The 14,500-nt window shown below is 41.8% G+C and overlaps 1 protein-coding gene across 5 annotated transcripts in view; it reads right to left on the bottom strand.

The window, feature by feature from the left end:
- The window catches only part of LOC120032155 (liprin-alpha-2-like), a 278,259-nt gene that overhangs the window by 160,622 nt on the left and 103,137 nt on the right, over positions 1–14,500 (bottom strand). For 2 of the 5 annotated variants that reach the window (XM_038978124.1, XM_038978125.1), the window contains exon 1: positions 12,336–12,416. The exons of the other annotated variants lie outside the window; for them this stretch is intronic. In XM_038978124.1, coding sequence (XP_038834052.1) covers positions 12,336–12,416 — 81 coding nt within the window. Of the gene's footprint in view, positions 1–12,335; positions 12,417–14,500 lie in introns of those variants that run through there. 5 annotated transcript variants of the gene reach the window in all.

Genomic DNA, 14,500 nt, shown 5'->3' with positions numbered 1-14,500 from the left:
AGCCAGCGAGTATTTGCTATTTGCTACGGCGGTTTAGATTATTTTTGTCATGGCTGTTGTGTGTGACTAGAACCTGTGAAATGGGATTTTATTACTTTGAATCTTTTTTATATGTGAGGGAGTCGTTCAGTCACGGGCCAAGAGTGTGCAAAGCTGTCATCAAGACAAAGGGTAGCTACTTTGAAGAATCTAAAATATGAAATATATTTAGATTTGTTTAACACTTTTTTGGTTACTACATGATTCCATGTGTGTTATTTCATAGTTTTGATGTCTTCACTATTATTCTACAATGTAGAAAATAGTAAAAATAAAGAAAAACCTGAGTAGGTGTGTCTAAACTTTTGACTGGTACTGTATATGATGACCTAGACAAATACTGTTAAAGAAAGTTATTTTAGATCATGAGGCAATAGCGAATAGTGGGTTAGAGGGCATGAGCCCAGGATATTGGATGTAACCAGTTAACAGAGAGGAAAAATACAATCGAGTGTGGAAACTGCGTGGCTTTTGCCCCATTGTACCATCTAAACTCAGCAAAAAGAGAAACGTCATCTCAATGTCAACTGCGTTCATTTTCAGCAAACTTAACATCTGTAAATATTTGTATGAACATAACAAGATTCAACAACTGAGACATAAACTGAACAAGTTCCACAGACATGAGACTAACAGAAATTGAATAATGTGTCCCTGAACAAAGGGGAAATCAAAAGTAACAGTCAGTATCTGGTGTGGCCACCAGCTGCATTAAGTACTGCAGTTCTGCATCTCTTTCTCATGGACTGCACCAGATTTGCCAGTTCTTGCTGTGAGATGTTACCCCACTCTTCCACCAAGGCACCTGCAGGTTCCCAGACATTTCTGGGGGAAATGGCTCTAGCCCTCACCCTCCGATCCAACAGGTCCCAGAGGTGCTCAATGAGATTGAGATCCGGGCTCTTCACTGGCCATGGCAGAACACTGACATTCCTGTCTTGCAGGAAATCACGCACAGAATGAGCAGTATGGCTGGTGGAATTGTTATGCTGGAGGATCATGTCAGGATGGGAAGGGTACCACATGAGGGCGGAGGATGTCTTCCCTGTAACGCAGAGTGTTGAGATTGACTGCAATGATGAGCTCAGTCCGATGATGCTGTGACACACCGCCCCAGACCATGACGGACCCTCCACCTCCAAATAGATCCCGCTCCAGAGTAAAGGCCTCAGTGTACGCTCATTCCTTTGACGATAAACGCGAATCTGACCATCACCCCTGGTGAGACAAAACCGCGACTCGTAAGTGAAGAGCACTTTTTGCCAGTTCTGTCTGGTCCAGCGACGGTGGGTATGTGCCCACGTTGTTGCTGGTGATGTCTGGTGAGGACCTGCCTTACAACAGGCCTAAAAGCCCTCAGTCCAGCCTCTCTCAGCCTATTGCGGACATTCTGAGCACTGATGGAGGGATTGTGCGTTCCTGGTGTAACTCGGGCAATTGTTGTTGCCATCCTGAACCTGTCCCGCAGATGTGATGCTCGGATGTACCGATCCTGTGCAGTTGTTGTTACACGAGGTCTGCCACTGCGAGGACGATCAGCTGTCCGTCCTGTCTCCCTGTAGCGCTGTCTTAGGCGTCTCACAGTACGGACATTGCAATTTATTGCCCTGGCCACATCTGTAGTCCTCATGCCTCCTTGCAGCATGCCTAAGGCGCGTTCACGCAGATGAGCAGGGACCCTGGGCATCTTTCTTTTTGTGTTTTTCAGAGTCAGTAGAAAGGCCTCTTTAGTGTTCTAAGTTTTCATAACTGTGACCTTAATTGCCTACCGTCTGTAAGCTGTTAGTGTCTTAACGACCGTTCCACAGGTGCATGTTCATTAATTGTTTATGGTTTATTGAACAAGCATGGGAAACAGTGTTTAACCCCTTTACATTGAAGATCTGTGAAGTTATTTGGATTTTTACGAATTATCTTTGAAAGACAGGGTCCTGAAAAAGGGACGTTTCTTTTTTTGTTGAGTTTATGCAATATGTGAGCCTGACATCTCATAATGCATATCTAAAAGCAAAAACCAGCTAGAACAACAGGAGTCCTTCATGGGGAAACCAATAAACCAAAGGTGTCACCATCATAGGACATTACAATGAAAACAACCGGTCAGTGATGGTATAAACTGCAAGGTGTGACCGTTGTAGACTGTCATATGTGGGTAGGTGTTGGATCTCGCAACTGAGCTATAAAGAATATTCCAGAAATGTGACGAACCATAATCTTTTTGTCCATAATCATTAATGTCAATTAACCCCAGGGTGAACGGGTCCAATAAGTACAGAAGGAAGAAATATACCAACTAAAACTGCCTATACCACATCAATTACCCCGGCACCCATTGTGATGGATCTGTGATGAAAGCTTGGACCAAAACAAATGCCTTGTGTCCGCATCCATGTAATCATCAACATTCTATCATGAGTCAGCAACATTTCCACTTGCACTTTACTTAGGCTCACTACAAAAAGCAGCATCTGCGTTTTTATCAAGAGACCCCCACTCCAATCAACATCAATAGATCCAATGCTTTATTGGTAATATCCGCTGCACCTGGAAACGGTGTTTCAACATCCATCTCTTTTAGCCTCCACAGAGCAGGGACAACAAAGCCAAGCGGGTTCTTGTATAGGTGCTGTGAGAGATGGAGATGGTGGAGTCAGACAGCCAGGGATCATCTCTAAGGTGTTTCCTCCTTCTTCACACAGTTCAATTATAAACGGCTGGCTTAGCTACAGCAGCCATAGGAGACCTGGATCAATATCCACTGACACTGACACCATTCATGGATGCCAAGGGAAGCCAGGCTTCCCAAAAAATGTACCAAGAAAAAAACAATAACAATAATTTATCATCTCTCTGTGTTTCATAAATGTCCTTCAATTCGCAAGGAATGTATCTCACCGGAGAAAGTATCCAAACGGAAGAAACAGCACCCCTCTGTCTCAGTGTGTGTAACATATCTACACTACATGACCAAAAGTACGTGGACACCTGCACATCGAACATCTCATTGCAAAATCATGCACTTTAATTTGGAGTTGGTCCCCCCTTTGAAGCTATCACAGCCTCCACTCTTCTGCGATAGCTTTCCACTAGATGGTGAAACATTGCTGCGAGGACTTGATTCATCACTCCGGAGTACGTGTTTCCACTGCTCCAGAGTCAATGGCGGCGAGCTGTACACCACTCCAGCTGACGCTTGGCATTGCGCATTGTGATCTTCGGCTTGTGTGCGGCTGCTTGGCCATGGAAACCCATTTCATGAAGCTCCTGACGATCAGTTCTTGTGCTGACGTTGCTTCCAGAGGCAATTTGGAACTCGGTAGTGAGTGTTGGAACCGAGGACAGATGTTTCCACTTCACAATAACAGCACTTACAGTTGACTGGGGCAGCTCTAGCAGGGCAGAAATTTGACGAACTGACTTGTTGGAAAGGTGGCATCCTATGAAGGTGCCACGTTGAAAGTCACTGAGCTCTTCAGTAACGTCATTCTACTGCCAATATTTGTCTATGGAGAATGCATGGCTGTGTTTTAATACATGCTCGATTTTAAACACCTGTCAGCAACGGGTGTTGCTGAAATAGCCAAATCCACTCATTTAAAGGGGTGTCCATATGCTTTTGTATATATAGACTATGACATTGTTGCCGTCCGTAGCATTGAATGCAAGGGAAGGCAGCGAGCATTTGACCTCCCTTGATAAAAAAATAATAGCCAATCAGTGTTGAGCTAAACTGAGTGAGCTCAGCTGTGAATTGTCCTGTCGCACCAAAAAAGTGTCAAGGGAAGCCAGTTTGGATTTGGCTTCAGACCAATCACATCACTAGCCAAACGTCAATAATTTTTTTGAATTGTTGCATCTCATTGTGTTGTTGTCCACCGGTGGCTAGCTAGCTAGCTAAAATTGTACCTTTCCTCAATTAGTCATGGATGGAGATAGGGCTTTGGACTTAATCCTCTGTGTTGGCCAATGATTATAACGGTGATTCTGATCCAACCATAAGTTCCTACATTGTGCCCCTGGCCTGAGAGTAGGGAAGTTCAACATGTAGCTAGATGTAGTATGCTAATGTTAACTAGCTGGCCTGGTGTAACATTGCCCATGAAAGGAAGTTACGCTAGCGAGCAAGTATTTTAGCCAGGTAGCCTAGGACAAACAAACCTAAAAACATGTACTGTATGACAGAGTCATAGACCGTTTAGGCAACATGAAAGAGGAGGAATGCATTGGCATTTCTCTACAAGTGGGGTGAGTCAACATGTTTTTTCATTTTTCTTTAAAACAACAATACAATACACAGATAATACAAATGGCCGCTCCCATAAAGTGGGTGTTCTAGTCAGTGGATGTTCGTGCTCGATTGTGGCTGAAATAGCCAAATCCACTCATTTGAAGGGGTGTCCACATACATCTGATGCTGTCTGGTCAGAAAGAGTATGACATTGTTGCGCTCGCCCCCCACCCACTCCGAGACGCTGGCAAAGCAAGGCTCCGCCCCCGGACCAAAGAGATTTTCCAAGGGCGGGAAAAACCAAGCCCCGTCTGACGCCAGGGCAGGCATGGAAGTGTGTGCACCCATAACCACCAGGACCAGCACACACCTCTCACAACATGAAACCAAAACACAAAACATAAATAGTGAAATGCAAAACATACAATTATCCCATTCCCACCCTCACCTCTGATTGGAGGACCTCAAACATTTATACTGTACATTTGTGTTTATTTATTCCAACACTCATTAATTACACCTTCAGACAGCCACAGATCAACCCATCTTTCCCAATAAATCATAATTCTTCCATTTCCTCTCGTAATACATCCCTCCATTCTCCCATGGAGTCTCACTAGGGACTTAAACCTCCCCATCTGCAACATTTCTGATGAAACTTCCCCCAATATAAAACATTTACCCAAGAGCACAGCTATATTTCCTATTGATTGACTGTGGTCCTTCAAATCCCCCAGCAATACAGTTTGCAGGTCCAACCGCACTCTGATATTATGGCATAATAACTATTCCTGGACCTGACTCCAAAAACAAGCCACAGATGGACAGTACCAGAAAATATGTTCTATTGATTCTGTTTCCTCATGGCAGAGTCTGCACCAGTCTGACTGTTGAATACCACATACTGTATACTGAGCATTATTTTTGTAGCGAGAACTTCATATAATAGCTTAAACTGAAAAGAACGACTTGATGTTCCCAACTATCTTGAATTTTATGAGGCATAGTTGTCAACCCTCTTGACCGTAAGTGAAGCTGATACATTTTACGTTTCATATTAGTCAATTTAAGTCATTTATAATTTTTCTATTGGTGGCAGACAAACTAATTCATTCCTTTCTCTTTTAAGTAATTTAAGTAATTGCAGAGCTGCGATGAGTTGGTTATAATTTTATATTGAGCATACACCTGGATTCATTTGTTGTATGACATAATTCTACTGTCGTTGTTTACAATGTCATTCATAAACAGGATACCTTTCTTAAACATTCTCTCCAAGAAAATTGGTTCATCAGTACATTGGAGTCTAGCCATATTATTTTCTGTAATATATATTCTGCCTCTTCTGGAGGATAAAATTAGAATTGTAGCCAACTCTGTATAGCTTCATTTAAAAAGAAAGATACTTTAAGCAGTGTTCCATTGTAAATCCACCGGAAATTGAGTTTTAATCTGTATAACAGCACAGAGACCCGTTTAAAACATTGGATGTGCCTCTTAGTAGCCTACTGGAAAACCAGTTTGGATTTAGATATTGTTTCGGCATCATATAAGCTTTAAGAGAGAGGTTTAATGTCTTGATATTTAATAGTTCTAGCCATCCAAATTTTTTACATTACATTTTACATTTTTACAAATTCATATTCATTATATAAATATACAGACTTAACTGTATCTTGTTTTCCATTCCAAATAAAAATAAACATTATTTGCTCACATAACTTGAAAAAATATTATTCCGGAGTCGGTAGAGTCATTAATAGATATGCAAACTGTGATGTCACTAGAGAATTAGTCGGTGTAATTTTCCCATAAAGGTGCAAGATCCTTCAACTTTTCAGGAATGTGAACATGAAGCACATCAACAGCACCATCCACCCATGTAATCGGGACACCACATAGCAATTTAAAGTGTGTGTCTTTTAGAGACCCAATCCGTAATAGAGTACACTTATCATAGTTGGGTTTTAATCCAGGTGAACTGGAGACATTATCCAGGTCCTCAATAAGACTGTTCAGGGTTGAAGAGAAACTTGAATCATCGGCATATATTGATACCTTTGTTTCTAATCCATACATTTTTAACCCCTTACTTATATAATTGGATCTCATTTTTATAATTAACAATTCAATTGCCATAGCACACAGGTATGGTGAAAGAGGGCAACCCTGTTTTACACCTCTTAACAATTCAACATTCTCAGAGAAATCAATGTAATAGTCCGGTGGCCATTTGATTAATTGTTCAGCAGTCTTATGGCTTGGGGGGTAGAAGCTGTTAAGGCCTTTTGGTCCTAGACTTGGCACTCCGGTACCGCTTGCCATGCGGCAGCAGAGAAAACAGTCTATGACTTGGGTGACTGGAGTCTCTGACAATTTTATGGGCCTTTCTCTGACACCGCCTATTATATACACTACTGTTCAAAAGTTTGGGGCCACTTAGAAATGTCCTTGTTTGTGTCCATTAAAATAACATAAAATTTATCAGAAATACAGTGTAGACATTGTTCATGTTGTAAATGACTATTGTAGCTGGAAACGGCAAATTTTTTATGGAATATCTACATAGGTGTACAGAGGCCCATTATCAGCAACCATCACTCATGTGTTCCAATGGCACGTTGTGTTAGCTAATCCAAGTGAATCATTTTAAAAGGCTAATTGATCATTAGAAAACACTTTTGCAATTATGTTAGCACAGCTGAAAACTCTTGTCCTGATTAAAGAAGCAATAAAACTGGCCTTCTTTAGACTAGTTGAGTATCTGGAGCATCAGCATTTGTGGGTTCGATTACAGGCTCAAATTGTCCAGAAACAAATAACTTTCTTCTGAAACTCGTCAGTCTATTCTTGTTCTGAGAAATGAAGGCTATTCCATGCGAGAAATTGCCAAGAAACGGAAGATCTCGCACAACGCTGTGTACTACGCCCTTCACATAACAGAGCAAACTTGCTCTAACCAGAATAGAAAGAGGATTGGGAGGCCCCGGTGCACAACTGAGCAAGAGGACAAGTACATTAGAGTGTCTAGTTTGAGAAACAGACACCTCACAAGTCCTCAACTGGCAGCTTCATTAAATAGTACCCGCAAAACACCAGTCTCAACGTCAACAGTGAAGAGGCGACTCCGGGATGCTGGCCTTCTAGGCAGAGTTGAAAAAAAAAAGTCATATCTCAGACTGGCCAATAAAAATAAAATATTAAGATTGGCAATAGAACACAGACACTGGACAGAGGAACTCTGCGTTGTCGATGCACTTATTGATGAAGCCGATGACTGAGGTGGTATACTCCTCAATGCCATTTATCAAATTTACAAGAGATTCTCCAAAGTTGAAATAATCCAGGCACTTGAAAATAACTTCTAGCCGTACTTTATCGAAGGCTTTTGAAAAATCAGCTATAAAGATTATGCCTGGTTTCCTTGCATTCTCATAGTTTTCAATTATTTACAATATAATAATTGTGTAATGTTTTCTCCATTATATCTGCCTTCTAAGAATCCTGTCTGATCATGATTAATAATATCCTGTAAGACTTGTTTAATTCTATGAGCGATACATTTTGCCAATATTTTTGCGTCGCAACATTGACTGGTGAGGGGCCTTTTTTTGTGAGACTGGGTCTTTATACCGGGGGCGCTACTGAGTAATCAATGTTTATTTTTGTGTGTCAGACAGTTAACATTTATATATGAATAATTAAGACACTTTTCATTAGTGAAGTTCAAGGAACTTGAAACTAAATTAAAAATAACATTATTTTGCTTCTTCATTCAAAATGTCCTTTGGTGAGACAATGGATCCATAATTTCTAACTATTTTCTGAAGGTTCTTTTTGGTGGTGAATAAATTCCTCAAACTCCTTTTGTTTTGCATCTAAACTATTCAGAACTTCTGTAGAACATTTATCAACAACATTGATGTGTAATGTTCTATTTCTGCTGTAAGTCTTTTCTCTGTTGACCCAATCCATTTTGTTGTTTTTGGTATGAAAATGTGATTGAATGATCTCTAAAGACGCACTTAAAGGCATCCTGTATGATAAGTGGATCTGCTGTACCTGTATTATGCAAGAAAAAAATATGTTAGACCCTCCTTAGATTTCTTAAAAAATGTACTGTCTGTCAACAAACGGATCTAATTTCCAATATTCCCGTCCTCATGGAAAGTTTGTCATAGTTAAATGGAGGGCTATAGGCTGATGGTCTGATCGCATTCAGTCCTCAACACATACTTTTTTCACCATAGAAAAGGATACCAGAAAGTAGTCAATCTGACTAGCTTGATTTAGACTCTTCCAAGTATATCTTACGAGATCTGGGTTTTTAACCCTGGTGTTGTCTTAAGGGTCAAAAATGACCTGCCACTATGTTCAACAGCAGAGAATTTTTTTAAATATTTTTTCATCTTGAAATTGTATGACTTTTCCTAGAGTGACCCCAACATTAGAAAAAGTTAAACATCAGCTTTGTTCACATTTCCATGAAAGCTGTACATCACCAGGGTACAAAAATTGTCTTAGGGTCATTTCTGACCCGGCAGTTATAAAATAATTTACAAACCACAAAAACCACAAAGACACACACACACACAATGAAAAATTGAGTTTAAGTGTGCTACTGATTGAACTCAGCCAGCAACTTCTGAAGAGGAAGATCACCATGGTTGGCACAGTTAGAATGAACAAGCCTGAGCTCCCCCCTGCACTCCTCGCAACAAGGGGGAGAAAGGCCTTCTCATCAAAGTTTGCCTTCACCTCCACCACCACTCTAGTTTCTTACCTCCCAAAGAGGAACAAGAATGTGGTCCTCCTGAGCAGACTGCACAAAATGGCTGAGATCAGTGATTGTGAGGACAGGGAGCCAGCCATCATCCTGGACTACAACTACAACAAAGGAGGCGTGGACAATCTGGACAAGGTGATTGGAACTTACAGCTGCAGGAGGATGACTGCCCGCTGGCCCCTGGTCATCTTCCATAACATCATTGATGTGCCCTCATACAATGCCTTCGTGATATGGAACAAGATCAACCCTACCTGGATGCCTGATAAGCAGAACAAGAGGAGGGTGTTCCTGGAGCAGCTGGGAAAGGCTCTTGTAATCGCACACATTCAAAGAAGGGAGCACCTCCCCCGCACAGCAGCCTCTGCAGCGCTTGTGAAAGCTGTTCAGGGAGCTGAATCTTGTCCTGATCCACCTGAGGCTGCAGCTGGGCAGGCAAGAGGAGGAGATGCCAATTCTGCCCCCCAGAGAAGGACTGTAAAACAAATACTATGTGCTGCACATGTGAGAAATACATCTGCAACGTCCATGCACACACACTTGCATACTGTCCTACATGTGCAAATTAGAGTTGATTGATTTATGTTCTTCACATTTTTTGTTTTGTATCTATTATCTTATTTTATTATTGTGTTATTGTTGTTGTTTATACACCTTGTGGGTGGGGGCAATGGTTAAAAAAAATGGGAGAATACTAGTATTTTGTGGTTTAATTCCTCATTGTACAGTATATAAGAATATATCACTATGTTGCCAAAAGGTTCAAGACTGTTATTGTTTCCCTTCAATAAAATGCATTCAAAATGACTTTCTGCACATTTCTGTTACTTTCTTAGGCTACACAAGTGCTATCTCTTGCTAAAAAATGTATGTTTACACGTATGCAGTACCTTAAGCAATAATAATAATAAAAATAAATCTCACCTTTAGTAAAGAAAACAATTGGTGTCCACTGATTAAATGCAGTCTTTCTGCATTGTGAAGAGGGAAAACCCAGATATTCACAAAGTTTGTGATGAATGACAGGTTGTTTCTTCATGCAAAATATATTTGGGGTTTAAAATTCAATTAAGCTGCTTTATTTTAGGGGTTTAGTGAAGACAGATGTTTTTTTACCCTTAGAACAAGGGGAGTATACAGAATGTTAAGACTACACAAGGGTTAAGCCTCCATATATTGGCCAGTTCCAACATGTCCATAATATTCCTAATCACTTTGAGCGCCAAAGGGTGATAGTTGGTAGTATGACAGCCTTTACGGTGTGTTGATGTACTTAAAACTTTGTTGTAGTCCCCTATCATTATAATAAGAGTTATTTTAATTTTGGTGACTAATTAGATTATTGTAAATATTTCCAAAGAAGTTTGAATCATCATTATTTGGTCCATATAGATTTATGAGCCATAACTGTTTGTCATCAAGTAATATATTCAAGGCAATCCATCTTTGTTAAGGATCTATTTTAATTGATTGTACCTCAAGATCCAAATTATTTTTGAGTAGGATCATAACACCATTTGAATTTCTTAACCCATGCTGAAATACATTTTACCATCCCATTCTTTTTCCCAGATCACTTCATCAGAAGATATTGAATGAGTTTCCTGGAGACAATAAATATGGCAATCCTTCTCCTTTAGCCATGTAAAAAACAATCTTATTTTGTTATTATCAGCCAAACCATTGAAATTACATCTGGCTATACTTAATTCACAGATCACCATGATGGGTTACATTTTAAGATACTGATCCTTGTCCTTACCATAATTTTTATACACTTATCCATCATTTGTACACACGTATTCATACTAACTGTAAGTCATACCTTCAGTTGTCCTCCAATACCTCTACAACAAAAACAAAAAAGCTATGAACAAAATACATTTACCCCCAAAAAGTCTAATCCCTATCCTAACCGGTCTCCCTAGTGGAGCATGGACCCCTAGTGTTGCTCCCAGCATGAGTCCATGTTGCACTTGGCAATTACTACACAAACACTAATAAAATAAATACATTATAACACTCTCATAATACAATTGTTTGTTACATGCAATATGTTTTGTTGACTTCACCTGACAGATGTTGCTCTCCGGTTTTGTAATGAAACAAATGTGTGGTTGAATTTATTCTGCCACTGTGTCTTCTTATTGTCTCGGCCTCAGGCCTATATATTACGGTGTCAAGGCATATGAACTAACAGGTTATAGGGCAAACAACGCAACTATCACAACACATAATATGGCTTTTTCTGGATTGGCTTCCCCGGTGAATTTACTCCCTATTGTAATAGTCAATATGAAGAGTTTTCTATTCAATTTTGATAGTATACTAGGGTATATCTTATTTTAAAAGTCGAGAACTGAGAGAGTATATCAGAATACTATGCAAATATTACATATAGAGCGAGGATATTAATCATTTCATTCAATTATACATGGAGCAAAATGGAACTATCGCTGGATTCAATAGTGCGCCAGAGCTCAAATCTCAGGTTATTTATTTAATGAAGGGAATAACACAGTAGACTATCTTCCCATGACATTACACAAAGTATGTGGGAAGCATGCACGTGTAAATCTGTAGGACTGGAGTCTGATTGGATAGTTCAGACCTGCTCTTTTCTGTCCATGTCATCTCATGGGATGAGAGGAGGAAGCAGGGATGTGTCCTAATATTATGGTCGCCGTCTAAGTGACTCTGTGGTAACGCACATCCCCAGAGGAATTCTAACTGCGGTCGCTTGATCGCACACACGTGCCTGCGGGTGACGCCTTTTCACCTCTTATTCAACACTTTACAAAACCCCATAAAGCTCACCCAGTATACTACTCCACCACTTTGACTTCCTAAATGCATAAAATACATCCCAAGGCAAGTGTAAAAACGATTTAAAGCAACTTACAATAAAAAAGTATTATGGGTAGTATAACGTTGAGCAAACCGTGCCCATGCGCACATAGGGTTGGTTCCTAATTACTCACCGAATTTGAAACAAATAATATCCCAATACCTTTAAACCATGTGATATGCTAATTTGACAATCATAACAATGCCTTTAGCGCTATAAAATACAAGTAGTGCTCCAAAAGCGCCCAAGAAATCAAGGTAGCCTAAACATAGCGAATGTCCTTTAAATAGAGCAATGGTCAGCCAATAAACACATCACATTCGTTTCGAGAAAAACGTAAATATCGACAATCAAACCCCATATTGAACCAACGCCCATCGCATGGTCGCATTTACTGGCATGTCAACATTCGGAGGAATAGTAAAGGTACTTGCCTGGAATGTGTAATATCTTGTCCCGTTCGGCGGGTGCACCTTCGGGGAGTTGGTCCCGGTGCTCATATCTGAGAAAATCATATTTCCTTCGAAGCAATCCAAAAGTGGTCAGTGATTTTAAAAACCGATGTAGCCTATTCAGAATATCAAAACATGTGCTTGCACACATCTGGGTGCTGCAAATGATAACTTCAAACCTGTCCCGACCGAGGTCTCGTGGTGGCAGCACTCTCGGCACCGCACACCCACATCCGAGAGGGTTCAGGCAAGGCGACGCGCAACGGTCGCAATCGAAAGATGAGACCCCTCTCTCTCCAGTTTCTTCACAACCGATCAGAGGCGCAGTGGACGCTGCTCTCTACAATGCAGGATGTGTTATCGATTGGCCGGCTGAGAAAAAGTCGGTGTAATATAACGGGGTCCATGATTGCCTTGCGCTCGTCGCACAGCACAATTCTGACAGTGCCTCGGACCAGTCCATCTGTTTGCCACGATAATCACCTCCCTCCTATCCGCCACTGCCTCCACGAGTAATTATTCTGAGCATCAGCGGGAGACTAACCAATACCATATTGCCTCCAAAGAACACGCAGAGTGCGTTTACAGGGGAGGGAACCTCTCTCTCTCTCCCTCTCTATGTTACTGTGAGGAATGATTGCATTCCTAAGGTATTCGTTTTCTCTCCAGAAAAGAGAGGAGCATCAGTGTCCATGATGTGTGGACTATTGATGTGCTAGATAGTGTGTGTACTCAGTCATTTCAGTTATTACCAGCTCTCGATTTGTACTAAATGTGTACAGTGTTTAGGCTACAGTTTATTACAGCTGTATTACATGTACTGTACAGTAGGATACAGCTTCCATATCCCATACCGAAAAAAATACTTGAAATATACAAAATTGTCCAAATCATTTATTTCCATACAAATGTATGCATTCCAAATACATTTACAAATGCTATAACATCTGAAAATCTGTGTACGCGACCAATAAACTTTGATTTGATTATACTGTAGGCAACGCCCTCGTTCATTGTATGGCGTGAGTGTGCGGATCTTGGCAGGCAGGAGCAGTGTGCAGTAATGACTTCACTGGGGACCAGCTAGCAGCACCTCCAGCACATAGCACAGCACCGCCAGCACAGAGCACATAGCACAGCACCTCCAGCACAGAGCACACAGCACCGCCAGCACAGAGCACACAGCACCGCCAGCACAGAGCACAGCACCTCCAGCACAGAGCACATAGCACAGCACCTCCAGCACAGAGCACAGCACCTCCATCACAGAGCACAGCACCTCCGGCACATAGCACAGCACCTCCATCACAGAGCACAGCACCTCCGGCACATAGCACAGCACCTCCATCACAGAGCACAGCACCTCCGGCACATAGCACAGCACCTCCATCACAGAGCACCTCCAGCACATAGCACAGCACCTCCAGCACAGAGCACACAGCACAGCACCTCCATCACAGAGCACAGCACCTCCAGCACAGAGCACATAGCACAGCACCTCCAGCACATAGCACAGCACCTCCAGCACAGAGCACATAGCACAGCACCTCCAGCACAGAGCACATAGCACAGCACCTCCAGCACATAGCACAGCACCTCCAGCACAGCACCTCCAGCACAGAGCACATAGCACAGCACCTCCAGCACAGAGCACATAGCACCTCCAGCACAGAGCACAGCACCTCCAGCACAGAGCACATAGCACAGCACCTCCAGCACAGAGCACATAGCACAGCACCTCCAGCACAGAGCACATAGCACAGCACCTCCAGCACAGAGCACCTCCAGCACAGAGCAGAGCACCTCCAGCACAGAGCACAGCACCTCCAGCACAGAGCACATAGCACAGCACCTTTCAGCTCTGGCCTGAGTCAGGCAGATCTCCCTAAGAGAGGTCCTTACAGAAGGAGAAATAGAAGGAGGGAAAAAGAGAGTGAGAGGGAGAGATAGAGGGATAGAGAGAGAGAGCGGGAGGGGGAGAGAGAGAGAGAAGGAGAGAGAGGGGGAGAGTAAGATGTTCAAGGGACGTTATGTGGGACTAAAGGTCCAACCGAGTAGTCACATATAGAAAGGTCTTTCCTCTACATCTTCTTTTCATTAGAGGATGTGTAATCAAAGGTTATAAAACCGCAGTATGTAGTATTACA

Source organism: Salvelinus namaycush, chromosome 38 (genome assembly GCF_016432855.1).
Source record: "Salvelinus namaycush isolate Seneca chromosome 38, SaNama_1.0, whole genome shotgun sequence".
Classification (NCBI taxonomy): domain Eukaryota; kingdom Metazoa; phylum Chordata; class Actinopteri; order Salmoniformes; family Salmonidae; genus Salvelinus; species Salvelinus namaycush.
This window is presented reverse-complemented; position numbering and strand designations above follow the sequence as displayed.